The sequence below is a fragment of the Erinaceus europaeus genome, chromosome 17, assembly GCF_950295315.1.
Source record: "Erinaceus europaeus chromosome 17, mEriEur2.1, whole genome shotgun sequence".
In the NCBI taxonomy this organism is placed as follows: Eukaryota; Metazoa; Chordata; class Mammalia; order Eulipotyphla; family Erinaceidae; genus Erinaceus; species Erinaceus europaeus.
In genome coordinates this window covers 66,380,551-66,404,505 of record NC_080178.1, presented here as the reverse complement: position 1 = coordinate 66,404,505, position 23,955 = coordinate 66,380,551, and the positions used below count along the sequence as shown (strand labels likewise).

At 40.0% G+C, this 23,955-nt stretch overlaps 2 protein-coding genes across 2 annotated transcripts; both read left to right on the top strand.

The window, feature by feature from the left end:
• Positions 1 to 10,482: 10,482 nt before the first annotated feature.
• Positions 10,483 to 11,406, top strand: LOC103122873 (olfactory receptor 51V1). The gene has a single exon (XM_007533491.1). The coding sequence runs from the start codon at positions 10,483 to 10,485 to the stop codon at positions 11,404 to 11,406; it is 924 nt and encodes a 307-aa protein (XP_007533553.1).
• A 10,542-nt stretch (positions 11,407 to 21,948) lies between these two features.
• On the top strand, positions 21,949 to 22,911 carry LOC103122872 (olfactory receptor 52Z1P-like). Its single transcript, XM_007533490.1, has one exon. It carries the CDS (start codon positions 21,949 to 21,951, stop codon positions 22,909 to 22,911), a length of 963 nt encoding a protein of 320 aa, XP_007533552.1.
• Positions 22,912 to 23,955: the final 1,044 nt, after the last annotated feature.

Genomic DNA, 23,955 nt, shown 5'->3' with positions numbered 1-23,955 from the left:
TGCATGAGTGACCTCATTCCCATGCCATAGTCTGCGGAATAATTTTCTGATCCACTTTCATTAGTGATGCAGACAATTAGAGACATGCTTGTTAGTCAAGTGTCTAATGTTCCCTGCAATCTTACCAACCTGCACTGTGTACTGTTGCCCACAATACTGCACCCCAACAAGTGTCCCTAGTCTAAAGAATAGCTTCTCTCCCTTATGTGCCTCTCCCTTACGTGCCTCTCCCTTAAGTGCCTATTCACAAACTTTCAGCTCCTCTTCATCTACCCCCAATACATTTCGGAAACTGTAGTATCTTCAGAGCATATATATTTTTTTCTGATCCCACTGATCACTGTAATGCCTTCCTTATCTTTGCACCCAGACCTCTTGCATTCATTTCATTTTCACAAGCCTTTTTTTTTTCCCTAAGTATCTCCCCTGACTCCTGTGCCTTGTTTGTTTATCCGTAGGTTGTAAGTTAATATTTATTAAGGGCAGACATCTGTGAATGATAGATAATCATTGCCTTAGAACTCAGAGAGAATACTTCCAAGAAAAGTCCATTTCCTTCGTCGTTAAAACTTTAGTGTTAAGGAGAAGGGTGCTTTTGGGAGAATGTCACTTGTTGATGGAAATTAAGGAGCAAAGGCAGTAAGGGAAACCATAAAGTGGAACTCAGACTGGGTATAGCATAGTGCAGCAAAGTAATGACTGGGGGAAAGAGGAAACACAGTGTGATGGAGAGGTACTGGGTTTCTGAAGCAGAATGACTGAGAGGAGTCTGGGCTGGGAGAGAGAGTATCTTCAAGAGTATAAATTGGGGGCAAGGGATGTTGTATTTATGTCTTAGCAGTTGTGCTGTAAAACATTAAACCCCTAATAGAGTGGATAAAAATTAAAGAAAAAAAATTTAAAAACCTACAATATAAACTGGAGAAAAATAATGATCTCTTATTTAAAGGTAGTTAAAGCACTAGCCAGTTATTATATTTATAACATATGTCATAATACATAACATATATATTATGTCCTAGTCAGTAAAATATATTTGAGCATTATTTTTTCCTCTTGAAAAGTAAAACAATTTCTAGAGCATTCTACCTTGTCTTCATTTCTTGAATATTTAACATGTTAATGTTAGACTTGTTGGACTGTTTGAAACATAATCTGTTGCTTCCTTCTGTATCAAACTTCTTTCATTTTTAAAAATAACTCTTCATATAAAACAGTGCAGTGCATTACAGTTTATGTTTCCATGGTCATAGTTTGAATTACCAAAACAATTATATTCATTTTGTTTTATTTTATTTATTTATTCCCTTTTGTTGTCCTTGTTGTTTTATTGTTGTAGTTATTATTGTTGTTGTCGTTGTTGGATAGGACAGAGAGAAATGGAGATAGGAGGGGAAGACAGAGAGGAGGAGAGAAAGATAGACACCTGCAGACCTGCTTCACCGCCTGTGAAGCGACTCCCCTGCAGGTGGGGAGCCGGTTCGAACCGGGATCCTTATGCCGGTCCTTGTGCTTTGCGCCACCTGCGCTTAACCTGCTGCACTACAGCCCGACTCCCTCATTTTTTTTCTTATCTTGTTTTCCACATAGTACACACTAAGGAGAACCACTGTCTCTTATCGCAGAAGCATAGATATCAGGAACATTTTTGTGGACGTTTCCCTTTAATTTTTTCAGTACAAAAAATTTCACATAAGTTTCAGATGTTAGCACCAGGAGATTCTCTCTCTCTCTCTCTAATGAAAAGCTACCCAGGGAGCAGCAGAATTGAGCATACTTGAGAACTCCCTACCACCACCACAACCACTACCACTACCACTACCACTACCACCACACCACACCACACCACACACACACACACACACACACACACACACACACACCAGAAGAATTTTCAGATTGTCTAAGAGTAGAAGTTATTTGGGAGAGTCATGGAGATAAAATAAAGAACCAAACTAAGTTTCTTACCAGTAGAAAGTCATGAAAAGCACACATTTATTTAAGGATGTACCATATTTCCCTTTTTTCTTCATCCCTGCAATTGTCCAATGAATGCAGAAAAGACTTTGGCAAAAAACAAAAAAATCCGTTAGAAGAAGAATTCGTGAAAACATCAACTGAGTGGGGTCATGCCAAGCAGAAGCAATTGCTGTATATGTCAAGTGTTGAAGTCCGCAAATTGGGAGTGAGCTGATTCTATTCTCATCTGCTAATTCTCTAGGTGGAAACGTTCTCCTAATCCTCAATAAGGATTAAAAAAGTTTCCCGAAGTTGGTGTATTGCACCAAAGTAAAAGACTCTGGCGTGGGGTGGGGTAGGGGGGCAGACTACAGGTCCAAAAAGGGTGACAGAGGACCTAGTGGGGGATGTATCGTTATGTGGAAAACTGAGAAATGTTATGCATGTACAGATTATTGTTTTTACCGTTGAATTTAAAACACTGATTTCCCAATAAAGAAATTAAAAAAAAAAGAAAAGTCTCCTGAAAGGGGAGAAATACAGGTGTTTTCCATGCAATACATTCATCAAAAAGAATAGTTTTCATTTCATTAGATCTTCTGATGCCAGTGCTATTGCCTGTGCTTGGTGCCTGCACAAGGACTCCACAGCTCCAGGTGGAGCCATCTTTACTTCCTTTCCTTTCCTTTTTATTTTTGGTTGATGATGAGAGATAGAGATAGGAAGGAAAGTTTGGGGGAATGGAATGGTGAAAGTGAGAACATCGTGAATGCATGTGAATTAAGAACTAGGGAAACCCCTTCTTCTGGGGTTTACCTAAAATGTCTTTTTTATAGAGGCAATTTTAGAGTGTGAATGTGAAAGATTAAGAGAATTCTACTAAATATTTGTTGCCATTCAAGGTAAAGGAGAAAAGTGACTATAGACACTATGGTGTATAAGTAAGGAGAAGATGATAAATAAAGGGCTTATGGTGGGGCCCTCAGGTGGTTCATCCAGTAGAGCACATGCCCTGCAATGTGCAAAGACTCAGGTCTGTGACCTAGGCTACCACACAGAGCTCCTTTAGAGAGGAAACTAGTGCACTAAAGGAAACTGTGGTTGCCTTTCCTCTATCTCTCTAATTTTCTTTCTTCTTTCTCACACTTTAGCTAAAAGAAAAAAAAATAAATAAATAAAGTTGGCCACTGGGAGTAGTAGATCCCTGCTAGAACTGGGTCTCAGTGACAGATACAATTGTGGTGACGATAATAATAACAATACTGACAGTGGAGGGGAGTCGGGTGTAGGGCAGTGGGTTAAGCGCACGTGGCACAAAGCCTAAGGACTGGCCTAAGGATCCTGGTTTGAGCCCCCGGCTCCCCACCTGCAGGTGATTCGCTTCATAAGTGGTGAAGCAGGTCTGCAGGTGTCTATCTTTCTCTCCTCCTCTCTGTCTTCCCCTCCTCTCTTTATTTCTCTCTGTCCTATCTATAACAACAACAACAATAAAAAACAACAAGGGCAACAAAAGGGAAAATAAATAAATAAATATTAAAAAAGATTTAAAAAAAGATGAAAAAATAATAATAATGACAGTGGCAACCTCAATGATGCTGCTGACAGTGGTGATGTGTACAGCCTTTTAATTTCTGGAAGAAAATGAGACGAAGCAGGAGGAGAAAACACCAGAGTTCGAGGTAACATAAAGCAAGACATATACTATGGGATTCAGGAAATTCATACTTTGTTTCTCCCTCTTTCATTGCATCTGCTAAGTGAAAGAGTAAAAAATATACACTTTGGAAGTCTTTCTCTTTTCTTTTTATTGAGGGCATTAATGCTTGACAGTAAGTTCACTGACAGTAGTTTCACTGTGTACCCAGCCCCAAAAGTTCTCTTCCTCTCCCCCTGCCCCCCTTCCTCCTTTCCCAGAGTCCTTTGCTCTGGTGCAACGCACCATGTTCAGTCCATACTTCACTTTGTTTCTCTCCCCATCCCTGCCTATTAATTCCTGATAATAAGTAAGATCATCTGGTATTTATCCTTCTCTTTTTGGGTTGTCTTCAGTTTTATCCAAGAGCACTCAAAAGAGACAATTTCATCATTTTTTCTTTTTTATTTATGTGTTATTTGACAGGACAGAAAGGAACTGAGAAAGAAGGGGAGACACAGAGGGAGAGAGACAGAGAGAAACCTGCAGATCTGCTTCACTGCTAATGAAGCTTCCCCCATGCAGGCAGGAAGCAGGGGCTTCAAACCAGGTCTTTATACATGGTGACATGTGTCTTTATATATATATTATTTATGTAAATGAGAGAAAGAGAGAGATGAGAACATTGCTCAGCTCTGGGTTATGGTGGGGCTGGGTATTGAACCTGGGATCTCAGAGCCTCAGGCAGGAGTCTTTTTGCATAACCATTATGCTGTGTCTCCAGTCCTACAACTTCATCATCTTTAACACCTGAGTAGTATTCTATCATGTATATACACCACAATTTTTTAAATCTCTTATTTGATGTTGGACATCTGGTTGCTTCCAGGTTCTGGCAATTACAAACTGTGCTGCTATGAACATAGATATAGACATATTTCTTTTTTTCAGCGTTTTCTCATTTCTTTGGGTAAGTCCCCAGGAGAGGAATTGCTGGATTGTGGGGTAAGGCCATTTCTAGTGTCCTGGTAAATCTTTAGATTTCTTTCCATAATTGGTGAACCATATTGCACTCCCAGCAGAAGTGCAGAAGTGTCCCTTTTCCTCCACAATCTCAAGTTCTTCTAAAATATTGAAGATGCAGGAAAAGGACACTTTTTATCCAAATTCACACCAGTACCAAAAGCAGACAGATGTGCAAATAACAAAAGCAAAAAGAAAACTATAGACCAATATCCCTCATGAACACAGATGCTAAGACATTTAACAAAATTTAAACCAAATTTTTAACCCCATTAGAAAATGGGGCCAGGACTTGAATAGACATTTCACCAAGGAAGAGATCCAGAGGGACGACAGCTATCTGAGAAGGTGCTCAAAGTCACAGATCATCAGAGAAATTAGAATAAAGACAACAAAGAGCTACTGCCGCTTTATACCTGTGAGAATGTCATACATCTGAAAGGACACATGTTGGTGAGGATTGGATAAGAAAGGACACTACTTCTTCACTGCTGGTGTGAGCACATAATGGTCCAACTATTGTGGAAAGCAATTTGGAGACTTATTGGGATATTTGGAATGGACCTGGTCCCATCACCTAGTAATTCCTTTCTTGGGGATTTACCCAAAGGAGACAGAAATATCTATCAGAAAAGATCTCTGTATACCTATGTTCATGACAGCACAGTTTGTAGTTACCAGAACCTGGAAGCAACCCAGATACCCAACATCAGATGAGCAGCATTGGATCGACCTTCTCGTGGTGCATCCCATGAGTACCCATTCATTGGGGAAACTGACGATCCTTCCTAGCCGACTGAATCCACATGGATCCCAGTCACTTTTAAAGCCAGCAACAAGCAGCTCCTGACAGCTTTCAACCTGACCTGTTGACTGGCTACGGAAGAAGGGCAAACGCTAGAAGAAGAAGATGAGCAGCTAAAAAAAAAAATAGTGGTACGTATACATGATGAAATACTATACATCTGTTTAAGATGATGAGGTTTTCTTCTTTGCATCTGCTTGAAAACAAGCTAGACTCTGTTCTCAGAAGCCTACTGCTGTTTCTGTAGGGGATGAGGAGGACAAAGTGAAGTGACAGATTTACATTTGTGTCATCCTTTTGAAGAAGAGGGTGAAACTAGAATTTAATGCTAGTATATGAACTAAAAATGTAGCATTAGTAACATTTCCACCAGACATGTAAAGATGATCATGGTAATTAAAGTGAGTTTCAATAAATAAATCTTGATTCCAGATATCAACATAACTCTGGATAATAATAATTTTCCTAGATCCCCTTGGAAAGCCTTGCTAGTTTTTAATTTAGTCACAGGTCCTTTGGAATATAACTAAAATAGGCCTACTAGCTATCTACAAAACAGAGACCCCCAACTCTTCATCTGAACTATTCCAGCCTTTAGGTTCATGATTAGCCAACAATTTGTTTGGCTTTATATGTTAACTCTCTTTTCAGTCACCAGGTTCCAGACGCTAGAAGGATGCCAACAAGACTTCCCTGGACAGACAGCCCCACCAACGTGTCCTGGAGCCCTGCTTCCCCAGAGCCCCCACCCCACTAAGGAAAGAGAAAGGCAGACTGGGAGTATGGATCAACCTGTCAAAGCCCACATTCGCAATTACAGAAGCCAGACCTTCCACCTTCTGCACCCTGTAATGACCCTGGGTCCATACTCCCAGAGGGTTAAAGAATAGGAAAGCTATCAGGGGAGGGGATGGGATGCAGAGTTCTGGTGGTGGGAATTGTGTGGAGTTGTACCCCTCTTAAACCTTGGTAGTTTTATAAGCCAATGTTTCTGTAGCTGGCAAAGTTATAAGTCTCTACTGTGTAAGGATCAGAAAATAAGAGAAATGATGAAAATGGTGATTACGGATGACTTCAGTGAAGAAATGTCGCTGGAATATGGCAGTCTGGGTTTTGGGACTTCGATTCTTAGAAAATTCTTACCAGTTTATATTTTTTGAAAATGAGGGGTGTGAATTAAATTGTCTTGGTTTGTCTTCAAGTTTTAGAAGATAATTTTTTACTTCATTTCATACTACTACTAGTATTGTTTATTTCAGAGCACTACTTACCTTGGGTGTATGGTAGTGTTGAGGGTTGAATCTGGGACCAGGGAGCCTTAGTCACAAAAAGTCTTTTTTGCATAATTATTATGTTATCTCTCAGGCCAGAAATAACTTTAAATATATGTAGCACTTCAAGTATTTATATTCAAACATACAAATGCTTATTTTGGTATAACTAAAGATTTAGTTGCATCTGTCTTGTACTTTTCTTCTTTGTTCATTTTATATTTAGTGCCTGTCATTGTATCATATCTGCCTCTCATTTGATTTATCTTACCTTGTCTTACACATAGGGAAAATATTAAAACAGATAAAGTCCCTTGATAAATAAAACTTTATGTTAAAATCCAACAATATCATCCTGATGGGAACTGCTCAAATAACTGCATCATCAAAGCAAGACAAATGCACCATGTACTGTACATTTTCAAACATGACTGGGCTATTATTTATAGGCCTTCCATACAATATGTTACAAATAAAATTCATAGTAGATAGTTGATAGTAAAAAGCAAAGCAAAAGTATATAGTAACAGATCATTACAAAATAATAATAATAACCATTCATGGAAGCCAGAATTTTAAGTCCATTCTAGGGGATAAATATATCTCTAATGTTAGCATATTAAGATGACCATATGAATTCTAACTACATACGTTTCCTTCCTGATCCCCTTCCCCCATTCTCCCTCTCCCTTCTCTTTCTTTTTTGGCAACCCTTCAGTTAAACACTTTGAAGTTCTTAGACAAACCTGGCTTAAACTTCTAGGAAGAATTCGAAAACCCAAAGAGTACTTCTGCCCCCTGCTGGACATGAAATGAGAAGTAGATGTGATAAAGTAGATGTTTGTAGAAAAACAGCCCTGGTGTCTTTGGAAAGCAGACTTTTATTGTTGCTTTTTTTTTTTTTTTTTTTTTTTAAGGAAATCAGAGAAGCCAGTAAATTAGCGTAATAAACAAGGAGCAGATGGTTTTGATGTTAGCCAGTATAGGTGAAATCTGAGCAGGGTCCATGCATGTTTTACGGAAGGTAAGATAATATAATGGACAGCAGAGGGAAGACAGAGAGTAATAAAATTACTATTACAGGGAGATGAGAGATGGTACCCAGGGGGTCGGGCTTTAGCGCAGCGGGTAAAGCGCACATAGTGTGAAGCGCAAAGACCGGCGTAAGGATTCTGGTTCCAGCCTTCAGCTCCCCACCTGCAAGGGGGTCGTTTCACAAGCGGTGAAGCACGTCTGCAGGTGATCTTTCTCTCCTCTCTCCATTTCTCTCTGTCCTATCCAACAACAACAACATCAATAGCAATGATAATAATAACCACAGCAACGATAAAACAAGGGCAACAGAAGAGAGGGGAAAGGGATGGTACCCATTCATCTACAACCAAACTGTGTTGATGTCATCGTTGTTGGATAGGACAGAGAGAAATGGAGAGAAGAGGGGGAGACGGGGGTGGGACAGAGAAAGATAGACACCTGCAGATCGGCTTTACCGCTTATGAAGCAACTCCCCTGCCGGTGGGGAGCCTGGGGCTCAAACCGGGATCCTTACTTTGGTTGTTGTGTTTTGTGACACCTGCGCTTAACCCACTGCGCTACCGCCTGACTCCCCAAGTACTTATTTTTAATGTAAAATATTTATTCACTTTGCAATGAGTCCAAGAGCCAGAGATCAATGTAGGAAAATAGTGTAAGAAGAAATCAATTACATTTTCATGAAATAAGGCTTTTTAGAGTTCTATTATTAGCTATTCAATATTGACCTTCTGGTCTTTAGGGTGGCAGTTTATAAGTAAGATTAAAAAACAAAACACATCTGCCTTTTATCATCCTAGTGTGGGCTTATCTCAGGGATCCAGTCCAAGTTTCCAGAGTTGCATCTCCTTGTATTTGAATGTAACACCCAATACAGCCTTGCCTGGGAACTGAAAAGGAGGAGGAGGAGAGGGAGGAGGAGGAAGAGGAAGAGAAGGAGATAAAAAACAATTGTTCATTTGTCCTGAAATTAGTGCAGCCTGGAATGTTCCTAGTCGTGACCACAGAATACGAACTCAGACATACAGCGATGCAGAGGTTACATATGGCCCTGTCCCTGTGCTGACTATGGGCCTCAGATCAAACCGATGGGGTTTACAGTTAACAACATTTATACATTTTCCTCATATTTTGGAGCTACTCTCTTGCCTGATCCAGCTTTCTAGCCCTTTTTCCAACTATGACTCCATCTCCCCAGACAATAACCTGGGTCCACCTGCACGTTAGATGACAGATTCAGCCAAAAAATAGTAGGGTTATGGGCCCCTTGGAATATACCTAAAAGAGACCTACTAGCTTTTTCCAAAATGGAGACTCCAAATCTTCATCTGCAATATTCTTGCCTTTAGGTTCATGATTATTAAACAATTTGTTCTGCTTTATAACTTGACTCTTTTAGCCACCACGTTCCATGATGCCAACCTGACTTCACTGGGCTGAGGACCCTACCAATGTGTCTTGGAGCCCTGCCTCCCCAGAGCCCTACTCCACTAGGGAAATAGAGAGACAGGCTGGGAGTATGGATCCACCTGTCAATGCCCATGTTCAGCTGGGAAGCAATTACAGAAGCCAGACCTTCTACCTTCTGCACCCCGTCATGATCCTGGGTCCATACTCCTAGAGGGTTAAAGAATAGAAAAGCTATATGGTCCAGGAGGTGGCACAGTGGATAAAACATTGAACTCTCAAGCATGAGGTCCTGAGTTCAATCCCTGACAGCACATGTACCAGAGTGATGCCTGGTTCTTTTCTCTCTTCTCCTCTCCTCCTATGTTTCTCATTAATAAATAAATAAAATCTTTAAAAAAAAAAGGAATAGGAAAGCTATCAGGGGAGGGGATGGGATACAGAGTTCTGGGGGTGGGAATTGTCTGGAATTGTATTCCTCTTATTCTATAGTCTTGTCAATATTTCCATTTTATAAATCAAAAATATATAAATAAAAAACAATGGTTCATATCTCAATAGAGGCCCATTAAAATAGCGTGCAACCACTGATAAAATGAATAAACAAGTGGGTAGAGAACTATGGCTTGATAGCAGAGGTCTAGTATCTCAGTCCGTGTTTCTATGTCACAAGAGAGTTGTTGAGCTGAACATCTCATGGGAGTAGAGTTCCTGTGGGAAATCATTGGCCCAAGGTCTCATGCATAAGTTCTCTCCCTCTGCCCATTACCAAGGGAGAAAAAAGATAGTATTTGTGTTAGTCATTTGGACTGTCTGACAAGAGGGACATTTTCACTAAGTAGTGTTTGGAGAATGAATACCCTTGGAAACAGTACAAACTAGAAAATTATGGGGAAAGGATTGCCTACATGGATTTTGAGTTTTAAAGGTCAACTATCTCTTTTAATTTTGTAAATGTTTAATGCATTGGAAGAAGGAAGCTACTAATTATTTTTAGGACCTCAGCTTTCAATTTTACAGTAACTCTATCTCCACAGCATCCCAGGTAACAAGCACATTCTTTCTGAAAATTAACTTGCTGCTTTTTTTGTTTTCACCAGTTGCTTCCAAGGATCGCTCTGCAACTTGTCAATGGACGAATAATGGTTCTGAAAGACCTTGTTTCTCAGGTAGCTGATAATACACCTCTAAAAATAGAGTTGCTCATTTTTATTTTGTGAAATAGATTCACCTTTAGCATAACTTTGTTCATGTAGAAATTCCATTGGGGCATGTGTGTTTCCATGAAGAAATAGTTGTGTGCTTCCTGGAAGAAGAGTCTCGGTCCTAGAACGACTGCTTCTGTAGGCCCCATGATGAATTCTTCCTCCTTCCTTCTCACTGGGTTTTCTGGCCTGGAGCAGCAGTATCTCTGGATCTCCATTCCCTTTTCCTCCATTTATGTCATGGTGTTCTTGGGAAACTGTATGGTTCTCCACGTGATCTGGACTGAGCCAAGCCTGCACCAGCCAATGTTCTACTTCTTGGCCATGCTGGCGCTCACTGACGTGTCCATGGGGTTATCCACGGTGCACACAGTGCTGGGAATCCTGTGGGGAATTATTCAGGAGGTCAACTTGGATGCCTGCATTGTCCAGTCCTTTTTTATCCACAGTCTTTCTTTCATGGAGTCCTCCATTCTACTCACTATGGCTCTTGATAGGTATATTGCAATTTGTAACCCACTGCGCTATTCCTCCATTCTGACTAACTCCAGGGTTGTCAAAATTGGGCTGGCTATCATCTGCAGGAGTTTCTTCTTTACCATACTTCCTATAATCCGTCTGAAATTTTTCCATTACTGTCATCCCCACATTCTCTCTCACTCATTCTGCCTGCACCAGGACCTTCTCCGCCTATCCTGTTCAGACATCCGACTCAACAGCTACTATGCCCTGATGCTGGTAATTTGCACATTACTGTTGGACTCTGTTCTTATCCTTATCTCCTATGCTTTGATTCTCAAGACGGTACTGGCGATTGCCTCTCAGGAGGAGCTACATAAATCTTTTCAAACTTGCATCTCTCACATTTGCTCTGTCCTTGTGTTCTACATCCCCATCATCAGCCTAACAATGGTCCACCGTTTTGGCAAGCATCTCTCCCCTGTGGTCCATGTCCTCATGGGCAACATCTACATCCTTTTCCCGCCTTTGATGAACCCCATCATCTACAGTGTCAAGACCCATCAGATTCGACGCAGAATGCTCAGACTCTTCTCTCTGAAAAGATACTGATATGTCTTTGGGTGAACCTGTGTGGGGGGTTGTCTACAGTGCATACTGTTGGTTTAGTGAACAAAACAATGACAGTAATAATAAACTCACAGAAAAATCACTACGGGAATACACTTCCATAGAATGAGAACTTTAGCCCTTAGTCTATGAGCCCTGATTTTAAAAACACAACTGAATGTATTCAGAGAATTATCTACAAACATGTTTCCTTTAGATAAATGTTCTGGGATCAACTTGAGAGAAATGCTATCAAAACATGTCATACATTTCTTATCAACTGTTGATCTGTGTATAAGAAGATGTGTAGTTTAAGCCAGTAGTAGGACCATAATCAGGGAAGTATAAGAATTAGTTGTAACCAAGATAGGTTTTTCAAGCACTGTCTTTGTATAAGACAAAGCCAGAGAGGTACTAAGCTGGGTGGGGTTCCTGCATTTCTGTTAAGACCCAGGCTCTGGCTCTGGCACCATACAGAAAACACTACGGTGAGAGAAAACTTTCGGTATTATGGTGTGTGTGTGTTTCTGGTGTGTGTGTGTGTGTTTCTTGTGTGTGTGTGTTTCTGGTGTGTATGTATGTGTGTGTGTGTATGTGTGTGTGTGTGTTTCTCTCTCAATAGAAAAAAGTGCCCTTGGGCAGTGAAACTGCACATACATTCAATACTACTTCTACAAAAAGTAAATGGATGTTTATATAAACTCTAGGTCTTCTAGTTTCTTTTAAAATATTTTATATATCTATTTTCTTGCATAGAGACAGAGATGAATTGATAGGGATGGTGAAGATAGAGAGGGAGAAAGGGGACACCTGTAGCACTGCTTCACCACTTAAAAGCTGCAAGTGGGGACCGAGGCCTTGAACCTGAGACTTTATCCTTGAGTTCTTGTCAACTATAACAAGTTTGTTGTACCAGGTGTACCACTGCCAGGCCACCAGAATTATTATTATATTATTATTGTTATTGTTGTTACCAGAGAACTATTTAGTTCTGGCTTAAGGTGGTGCTGGGGACTTAACCTGAGGCTTTTGTTACCACAGGCATAATAATTATTATTTTTTTTGCTCTGGAGAGATGAGATTCCAGGACACATCGCTGAGGTTGTCTGCCCAGGGAATTCAGGTTGGCGTCAAGGTAGGATCTGCAAATTGGTGGCTGAAAGGCAGTAAGATATAAAGCAGAACAAATTGTTTAATAATCAGGAATCTAAAGGTAAGAATTTGGGTTCTCCATTTTGGAAAAAGCTAGGAAATCCTATCACTATTAAATAATTAAAAAAAAGAAAAAAATACATATATATATATATATATATATATATATTTGTCTCTAGGGTTACTGCTGGGGCTCGGTGCCTGCACCATGAATTCACTGCTCCTGGAGGCTATTTTTTCCCTTTTGTTGCCCTTGTTGTTTTATCATTGTTGTGATTGTTATTGTTGTCATTTCTGTCATTGTTGTTGGATAGGATGGAGAGAAATTGAGAGAGGAAGGGAAGACAGATGGGGAAAGAAAGACACCTGCAGACTTGCTTCACCGCTTGTGAAGAGACCCCCGCTGCAGATGGGGAGCTGGAGGCTCGAACTGGTATTTTTAAGCCAGTTCTTGCACTTTGCATCATGTGCACTTAACCCGCTGTGCTACCGCTTGGACCCCGAAAAAAAAACCTTTTTGCATATCTATTATGCTATTATCCTAGTCCCTTTACAGTTTCAAGTGTTTAACTTAAATCCTTTTTAATTCTCAGAAAGCTACTTAATCTTTAAAGTGAGATTAATGTCCAACTCACAGGAAAGTTATGATAATTACATGCCTATAATCATAATATATATGTCATATATATTGTATATTTGATTGACAGAGATACTCTGTCATGTAGATTAGTACATTAATAATTAATTAAAACACTGTCACTAGAAAATCAAGGCTGTGTATGACTACTGAGCAATTATAATGTAGTTGTTACATCTGGAAGACTACATTTTTAATCATGTGTAACTGTCATTAATTTATATTCAAATGGAAAAGGTCTTTGCACTGAACAGTGCAGTAGTTACTGTATTGCATAGTGCTGGTATTGACTATAAAGAGAACATATACTATATGGTATTGACTATAAAGTCAATACCATAGTGCTGGTATTGACTATAAAGAGAAAAATACAGCTTTGGATTCAACTTGACCCTATCTACTTTGTTGTTAAAATTCGGAGGCTCTGGCTGGGCTGGCTTGCTTCACGGGCGGGTAACAGAGACACGGAGACAACGGCTGGGCAGGGAAGCTGTATTTCTTTATTCAGGAACAACGATTCATAAACTAAGACAAACTAATCACCCAACAGAACTCTGCTGTCTCTTTGCGGTGGCACAAGCACTCTCTCTTACTCTGGAACTCGGGAACTCTCCAACTCTGGAACTCTGGAACTCTCGTACTGGGGAACCCTCTGAAACTCTGGCACTCTCGAACTCAGGAACCCTCTCTCGGGGTTCCTTGGGGCGGGGCCAAGCGGGCCCACGAAATTAACTGGACTGATCCAATTCTCTTGGCGGGGGAGGGCTAGAACAAACCAATGTAAAGCATACGACACTACTTTATTTGTATTATTTTTTTCCCTTTTTGCCTTCAGGGATATTTCTGGGGCTTGGTGCCAGCACTGTGAATCCACTACTCCTGGTGACAATTTTTTTTCATTTTTATTGGATACCCACCTATCCAGCCAGATCAGCAGAATCAACCCTGGCAATCAATGGGGTGACAGATGTCACAGCCAGATCGCCCTCACATCCATCCTCAGGCATGAAAAATACTTTGTCTTACTGTTATGCTATCTCCCCATTCCAGATACAGCTTTGGAAAGAAAGCACCAAATAGCTATGCAGCCTGCAGAAGCCCTCCAAGGTCTTCACATGATAATCTTTGTGCAATCTTGATACTGCATAATCATCTCTTCAAACTGACATGAACTTGAGGAAATCCAGGATCACTTTAGTAGCAGGATATGTGTTTCAACAGTGAGGTGTGATGAGAACATCTATATAAGTGTTTGTGTAAAATCAGTAAAGTCATAGGCCTCTTGGAAAATACCTAAAGTGGACTTCCTAGCTTTTTCCAAAATGGAGACCCCAAATCTCGTTTGCTCTATTCTTTAGATTCCTTATTACTAAACAATTTACTCTGCTTTATATCTTAACTCTTTTTTGACCATCAGGTTCCAGATGCTACCATGATGCCAACCTGACTTCTTTGGACAAACGATCCCACCAATGCATCCTGTCACCCCACTTCCCCAGAGCCCTGCCCCACTAGGGAAAGATAGAAACAAGCTGGGCATATGGATCAGCCTGTCAATACCCATGTCCAGTGGAGAAACAATTATAGAAGCCAGAGCTTCCACCTTCTGTACCCCATAATGATCCTGGGTCCATGCACCCAGAGAGATAAAGAATAGGAAAACTTCCAATGAAGGGGATGAGATGCAGAATTCTGGTGGTGGGAATTGCATGGACTCGTACTCCTCTTATCCTATGGTCGTCGAAAATTATGAAATCAATAAAAAAAAATGTTGGCTTGATAAAGGAGAATCACATGTCGAACACAGCTGATCATTGTTGTGAGAGTCATGGTTAATATGGTGAGTGAGAGATTTATTGGTGCCTCCAAGTGTGACTATGTGAATCTGAGATTTGAGAAGGTATAGATTAAGGACCAAAATAATTGGAAATTATAACTGTGCAAAATAGGTCTGAAGCCCACGGCCCTACCTCTGGAAGTGCTAGTTTTCTGTCTCCTTTCACACATTTATGAGATAATTCTCACAAAATCTTAGAGACAGTTTGCAGTTTGGCTATTTGTTGTTGTTGTTGCTGTTTTGTTTTGATTTGTCTTTTTTTTCCTTGTAAGTTAAAGTACTTTGGTGGTGAGTATGGTCTGGAATTACATTCTGTATAGTGTGATCTTGTGTGATCACTTACGATTTTGTAAGCCACTAATAAAATCAAGGACAAAAAAAGAAAAAATAGATATGAGAATATCAAGTTTATTCATAGATGTAACAGCCTACTTTAGAACTATTTAACAATACAGTGATGAGGAGATTTATGAAGAATTTCAGAATCTATAAAAACCTGTGACTTGATGCGCAAACAGAACAGATGAAAGTAAACTTTTTTTTTTTATTTAAGAAAGGATTAATTAACAAAACCATAGGGTAGGAGGGGTACAACTCCACACAATTCCCACCACCCAATCTCCATATCCCACCCCCTCCCCTGATAGCTTTCCCATTCTCTATCCCTCTGGGAGCATGGACCCAGGGTCATAGTGGGTTGCAGAAGGTGGAAGGTCTGGCTTCTGTAATTGCTTCCCCGCTGAACATGGGCGTTGACTGGTCGGTCCATACTCTCAGTCTGCCTCTCTATTTCCCTAGAAGGGTGGGTCTCTGGGGAAGCTGAGCTCCAGGACACATTGGTGGGGTCTTCAATCCAGGGAAGCCTGGCCAGCATCCTGATGACATCTGGAACCTGGTGACTGAAAAGAGAGTTAACATATGAAGCCAAACAAATTGTTGAGCAATCATGGACCCAAAGCCTGGAATAGTGGAGAGGAAGTGTTAGGGAGGTACTCACTGCAAACTCTATGCACTTCTGCTTTCAGGTATATATTTTGCAGTAGTTTACAGATACGTGTGAACATATGCTCTCTTTCACAGAAACTGGTGTATATCTAGGTTTTGGGACTTTGTTAGAAAGTGAACCACCTGAGATGAAATTAGAGTATACTATGAAAGGAAAGGTGTCACCCGAGTAATGAAGCTGAAGGGTTGTCATTCCACACGTGAAGTCTCTGGACACAGTCTGAGGTGAAGCATGTTGAGGTGGCAATCGTTGTGTTGGTTAGGTTGTGATCGGCGGATGCAATATTATTTGATATGGATTGGGAGAGGCATATGGGAAAGTGGGCCCTATCCAAGGGTTCTAGGACTGGGGGAAGTAGGGACTCTATAGTGGAGATGTGAGGTTCCTGCTGTCTTAGGGTTCAAAAAGACAATCGATAGTGCATGTTATCATCACGTTATTTGGTAATTGGGTTAACTTTGAAAAGTCCCTTTGTTAGGGTTGGCTGTACAGTACCCAGTATCTTGTATATAGCTGTGCTATTGGATGCTTCTGATCTACTTGGTCTAGGCTTTTGAGAGAGTCTGCATATCAAATACACAGCTTATATATTAAAAAGATTCAGTTTGTGTTTTGAAAAACTTTGAGACATACAACTGGTTTTCCCCCTCTCATATTAATTAACTAGTGATTTATATGTCTACATTTTACTAGGAGTATACATAAACACCATTCCCACCACCAAAAGACTGTGACCCATCCCTCCCACCCACTCCCACCCCCCACTGGCCCAGGAAGCTGCATGTCTACCCCTCACCACAGGGTTTTTACTTTGGTGCCCTAGAAAGTAAACTTTCTACAATTACTGATATTTACATAGAATGGACCAAGCTGAGAAAGATTGTGCTTTTAAGTGTTTGTTCTATAATGCTTTTTATCTCAGATTAAAGTATAAGCGAATAAGACTTTTTCCTGAGTTAAGCAGAGCCAGATCTCATAGACTGATTCTAGCTGAGAATAGATAAACATCATTATTTTTAAAATTATCATTTGCCATTTGTAGTATTTTTTTAGGAACTCTGTAGACATGACTTTCCATAGGTTGCAGCAAACCAACTTCTTTTTTAAAAAATTATTTTACTGGAAGAGAGAGGCAGGCTGGGAGTATGGAATGACCAGTCAACACCCATGTTCACTGGGGAAGCAATTACAGAAACCAGACCTTCCACCTTCTGCACCCCACAATGACCCTGGGTCCATACTCCCAGAGGGATAAAGAATAGGAAAGCTATCAAGGGAGGGGATGGGATATGGAGTTCTGGTGGTGGGAATTGTGTGAAGTTGTATCCCTCTTATCGTATGATTTTTTCAATGTTTCCTTTTTATAAATAAATTAAAAAAAGAAAAAAGTATTTTACTGGGAGGATAATGCTTTATAGCACAATTATTGACACATGGGTACAATTTTTCATCTCCTCATAATAAGTGTCTGAAAAACACTCTCCCATCCCCCACTTAGATCTCCCTCCACCATCATGCACCAAGCCATCTTCTAAGACACAAGAAAACTATTATTCATGAGTGAGACATTTCCAGGAGGGGGGGGTGTTGTGAATGTCATGGCCCGAAGAACAATGAGGAATATTCACATTATAGAAGTTAACCACATTTATTTCTAAAGCTCTCAAGACTATTAACAACTTTGGGTAGGGAACGAGACTAAAAAAACACAAACGAACACTGACTTTGGGAGAAACCAGAATTTTCTTTCTCTGTCACTGCACACTGCTCCTTTAAACAGAGTCAATACTCATTTGCCAAGCCTGTTAACATTTTATTCTCTAATACACTGTAAAAGTGTGCTAGCTCAGGCTTTTTTTTTTTTTTTTTTGTCTCTTTAAGAGTATCTGTGGCTACTATTTGTAAAATAGAGAATCTGCTAGAGTAAAAAAGAGAGTGTTCTAAATGAGGGAAATAAACTGGAATTGACTTTCGTGCAAAGTGTAAAAATAACAGCAGCTTAGTCTAGAAGTCCTTTGAATAGAGGATTGGAACACTAGACATTTGCTACCGCAAATTTGATTTCTGATCCTGTAGTTTCTGCAGCATCTGGAAATCTGAAGAAATGCAAAGCCTTGGGCTCCAGTTCAGTACAAGTTAATGAGACTCTATAATAGTTCTGGGCCTGGTGGTTTTTTGTTTGTTTGTTTGTTAGTTTGTTTTTGGTATAGGTTGGGGCAGGGGGAGGTTTGGGGATTCTGACTTGGGGGTGAGAGTGTTTTGCAGATTACCCCTCAAGTGGAGCTGAAAGATTGTGCCCATGGACAGCTTTGCTTTAAACCATCAGACACCCACTAAAAAGGAAAAAAAAAAAGAACGTGAAAGTATCAGTTATCAGGAACTTTGTAAATTGAGTATTTGCTTTAGTTGACTTTTAAACCTTTTATGTCTCTTACTTTAATCTCTTAAAACTAAGGTGTAGGGGCCAGGTGGTGGCGGTGTACCTGGTTGATTTCAAATGCAAGGACTAAGGTGTATACACAGAGAACCAGAGGGGGGAAAATGACTGCAGACTATATGCAAATATATTTTGCAAACACATAAATTGTAGAGATCATTCTGAAAATATAAAACAACATAGGTGAATCTAAAAGTCTAGGAGCTTGCAAGAGGATCTGTCAATAAGAAAAAAATAAAGATTGAGGGGCCAGGTGGTGGTGCACCTGGTTAAGCACACACATTACAATGCACAAGGATTTGCGTTCAAGCCCCTGGTCCCCACCTGCAGGGGAGAAAGCTTCACAAGTGGTGAAGCAGGGCTTCAGGTATCTCTCTGCCTCTCTCCCTTTGTCTCTCCCTAACCTCTCCAGTTCTGTATCTATCCAGTTAGAAATAGATTAAAAAATATATTTACACAAAGCAAACCTCAAAAGGTGTGACTTACAAGATGTTGGTGAGGGGTGGGAATGAGAGTGCCAGAAAAGCCCAGCATCTGTGTAAGCCTTCTTTATTAAAGCTCAGGAATACACTCCTTAATTTAGGCCAAGTGATCAATCTCTATTTTAATAGACTCAAATAAGAATCCTATAGAGGGACACTCAGTAAAAAGGATGCTTGGGAGTGAGTTGCCATGTGTAAAGGAGAGGGATTATGCCCATAAAATAATATCTCAAATGCTGAAGTACATGGAGAAATCTGACCCAACAGCAGTAGCGCAGTGGTTAAGCTCACCTGGCACAAAGTGCAAGGACCAGAGTAAGGATCCCGGTTTGAGCCCCTGGCTCCCCACCTGCAGGGGGGTCACTTCACAAGCGGTGAAGCAGATCTGCAGGTGTCTATCTTTCTCTCCCCCTCTCTGTCTTCCCCTCCTCTCTCCATTTCTCTCTGTCCTATCCAACAACAACATCAACAACAACAGTAAAAACCACAAGGGCAGCAAAAGGGAAAATAAATAAACATAATAAAAAAATTAAAAAAAATAAATCTGACCCAAGACATTGGGAGAATTAGAAAACATTTTCCCAATCAAAGACAATGCTAAAAATAAGTCACGGGGGGGGGGGCATTAACAGCTAAAAATTGAGGAAATAAACAAAAAGATGCAAATAGTTCAAAACTTTTAGATCAAAAATCCAAATTAACAGCTAAAAGTAAGATCAGAAGGGGAAAATGGACAAATTAGGGTAAAGTGGTCCATTGGATGCTAACTCATAAAACTGAAGTATCCACAGTGAGTTAAATTTAGTACATAGAGATGCTGACGTAAAATGATGTATTTTTGAAACTTCTGTGATGCATGTTATTTAAATAAAACTAAATAAATGACATGTTTTCTGTTTGCATTACATGTATAGTCACTAATGAAATAGTCTGGTCGTATTCAACAAAATCACTTCTAATTCCAAGTGAATGAAAAGGAAAAACCATGACCAAGAATAGGGCTCCCGAGGCCTATGTATCAGAAGCTAGAATTAGAACCTTTCTTTCCATTAAATAAATATAATTCAGTCCTCTGGGGGCAGAAGATCTTGAGAAATGCTTGCCAACAGGTATAAATAGACACTTCCAGATTCTCTATTTGTGTCTTAGGATCACTTTGCATTTATCTTTTCTCCGCCTAGTCAGTTAAATCTTTTCAGCACGCTAGAAAATAGGACTAAGTAAGTAAGCATGAGCTCAGTGAAGACGTTTAGAAAAAGTCCCCATAAAAATTAAGTCAGGAGGCTGCAGAAGCTGTTCATTCTTCCTGCCATTTCCCCCAGCCCTGACAAATATTGTATTGGTTTAATTTGCCTGGGTCTGCTGTTGTGTATATAGAATCTATGCATTATTTTATTAAATGTGTCATCTGCAAAGAAAGCATAAGTATTTTGCTTAGAATATGGTTTATGTGAAAACTGGCTTGGACTTGATACGCAGATGTGAATGTTGTGTTGAGAGGTATAGAAGTCATGTGACAGTTATGCATACACACATATGTAATATATATGACCTAATATTATAATTTTTATCCTTCCTTTTTACTCAGCATCTTGTTTACTTTACTCAAAATTATTTTAGAATTAGAAAATTTACTACTAAGAAAATTATTCTGCTTTCCTTTTATTGAAGGAGTATGAATCCCTATTTTGTTTGTTTTTAATTTAATGTGAAGGCATTGGTCTTTGCTGCTGTGGTGCTATTTGAGAATTTGGTGTATAAATTGTTTAAATCCTATTCAGTTTCTAATCTAAAAGAAGTTGATTTTTTTTCCTTTATTACATGCTGGACATAGCCATTTGAATGGACATATCCACTGAAAATAGTTTAGGCAATGAATGTTCCTCCTACAGTTTTTAATACCTACATTGATGAACAGAGATCAGTTTAATTCAACTGTGTACCTCAACACCTGGAACAGAGCTTGGCGTCAGTTGATTGGCTAATTTATGTTGAAAAGAGCATATCTGCTACATTGCTTAAAATGTAATTTATCAAAAGCCAACTCCTTACTCTTCTCTAACCCACAGAGTTCAGTTCAACATGCATCTATCTCTTTTACTCCAAGAGATGATCAATGAAAAATTGTTGATACGTTTAATATTTATCTTTCATTTTCTTTATAGATTTATTTTGCAACCAGAGATAGGGAGAGGTGGGCAAGTGACTGTAGCACTAAATTGTCCCTCAGTCAGTGTTGTGGCACTTCTGCTTGGTGCTGGGACATGAACTAGTGCTGTGCACAAGGCAGGGCCTTGTTTCCCACCACATAAATCATGTTTGGCTTGTTCAGCTTCATTTTTAGGGGCAGTGATAGATAATGGGTAGGACTGGAGTTTTCAACTTTCCCCTTTCTGATTCTGAGTCTTTTGGGACTTGAAAAAAAGATTGAGAGGGTCGGGCTAAGCCACATAACACCATTGTGCAAGGACCCAGGTTGGAGCCCCCACTGCCCTGCAGTGGAACACTTCATGAGTGGTGAAAATCTCTAAGTGTCTTTCTCTCTCACACTCTGTCTTACACTCCCTTCTCAATCTCTCTCTGTCCTGTCAAATTAAACAAAAACAACAAACAAACAAACAAAAATGGCCACTAGGAGCAGTGGATTTGTAATGCCAGCACCAAACCCAGCAATAACCCTGGAGACAAATATATATTCACCTTTAAGAGTAATAGCAGCATTTATGTCATAGATTCTTTTGTATACAGGTCTTTTCAACTAGTTACTGTGAAGGTTGTATGAGTTAGTCTGTGTAAAGGTCTATGACACACTTCAAGCACTTATAAACATTACCTATTTTTCACTTCAGAATACAGAGTTAAATCCTCCATGGAAAGTGTCAGAGTGAAATTTCAAGTTAACAAACCTATTTATTATCCTTTCACAGAGAAAACATTTGCGGGGAAAGCTTATCAGACATCTTTTGGACTAAGGCAGTGTTCTCGAATCCACAGATGGCCCTTTTCTATTCGAATCACACCAATCCCCAGGAGATGTGGTATGTCCTGATTGGAATCCCAGGAAAGGAAGATTTGCACATCTGGATCTCCATCCCCATATGTTTTATGTATGCTGTGGCTGTTGTGGGCAATATCTTCTTGATCTTTTTGATTATGACAGAGCGCAACCTCCATGAGCCCATGTATCTTTTCCTGTCCATGTTGGCTTTTGCGGATGTCCTCCTCTCCACAGCCACAGCCCCAAAGATGCTGGCCATCTTCTGGCTCCAATCCATGACTATATCCTTCGGTAGCTGTGTATCCCAGATGTTCTTCATACATTTCATCTTTGTAGCTGAATCTGCTGTCCTACTGGCCATGGCATTTGACCGCTACGTGGCCATCTGTTATCCGCTGAGATACACCACCATCTTAACCTCCTCTGTCATTGGAAAGATTGGCATAGCGGCCATGCTCCGGAGTTTTTTCATCTGCATTCCATTTGTCTTCCTAGTATACAGACTTACATATTGTGGGAAAAATGTCATTCCACATTCTTACTGTGAGCACATGGGCATCGCTAGGCTGGCATGTGACAACATCACAGTCAACATCATTTACGGCCTGACTGTGGCCCTGCTGTCCACAGGACTGGATATAGTGTTCATCATTACCTCCTACACCATGATCCTTTGCACGGTGTTTCAGATACCTTCCTGGTCTGCCAGATTCAAGGCTCTTAACACATGTGGTTCCCACATCTGTGTTATCCTTATGTTCTATGCCCCAGCCTTCTTTTCATTTTTTGCCCATCGCTTTGGGGAGAAAACCATCCCTCATCATATTCACATTCTAGTAGCCAACCTGTATGTGGTGGTGCCCCCTATGCTAAATCCCATCATCTACGGGGTGAAAACCAAACAGATCAAGGATCGAGCAATTTCACTTTTTTCCTCCATCATCACATTGTTAAAATGAAGAAGAATTTACATGACATTTTTCAGTAAAACATGCCCATAAGTTCTTCTTAAAAGTCTGTTTCAGGGGGCCAGTCAGTAGTGCAGTGGGTTAAGCACACATGGTGCCAGGTGTAAGGATCCTGGTTCCAGCACCTCTCCCCCCCCCCTGCCCCACTCCCCACCTGCAGGGGGGTTGCTCACAAGCCATTAAGCAGGTCTGCAGGTGTGTTCCTCTCCCCCATCTGTCTTTCCCTCCTCTTTTGATTTCTCTCTGTCCTACCCAACAACAACAAGGGCAACAGAATGGTAAAAATGACCTCTAAGAGCAGTGGATTCATACTGCAGGCACTGAACTCTGGTGAGTACCCTGGAGACAAAAAAAAAAAAAAAAAGGCTTCTTCAGTGAGGAATAGGAATAAACAAAGCCCATATAAAGTCCTTAGCCCCATTTAAAATGTTATTACCTACTGATATTTCCAATATTTTTTTCCTAAAGCAAGGAAAGATCTTGAAAAAATATGCTAAATGTAGCTTATGATAATATAAAGTCATAGTGGTATTTCCTTATTGTTCATTTTAGTCAATTCTTAAGAATTCATAAAGTTAACTCTAGAAAATCTTGGTATATTCTAGGGCTGACTACAGATGCATTTTTAGATTTGGGAAGTGGTTTGATCAGTTTTTTTACAGACAGTAAAATTTGTTCTGAAACTTGAATTGCTCCTACTGTAATCAGCAAAGTCATGGACCAGTAGCATGGGACCATCATATCATAATCTCTCTCTCATCCTCTCTCTCTTTACACATAGTTCTCAAGTTAAAGTTGTGAATTTTAGGTCAGATATATTTTCTTTCTCCCCAATTCATTGATGTCTCAAAGTCTGTGATGGAATGGACATACAATATGTATTTATTGAGTGAACTGACAATACTGAAATTAGAAATGCTCAATAGTTTATTTTTCTCCTCCACATTCGTATTTTTGCCCTAAATCATTAGTGGAACAACCTGATATCGACAGAAACCTTACTGAGGGAACTAAGATATTGAAAAACTCACTTCT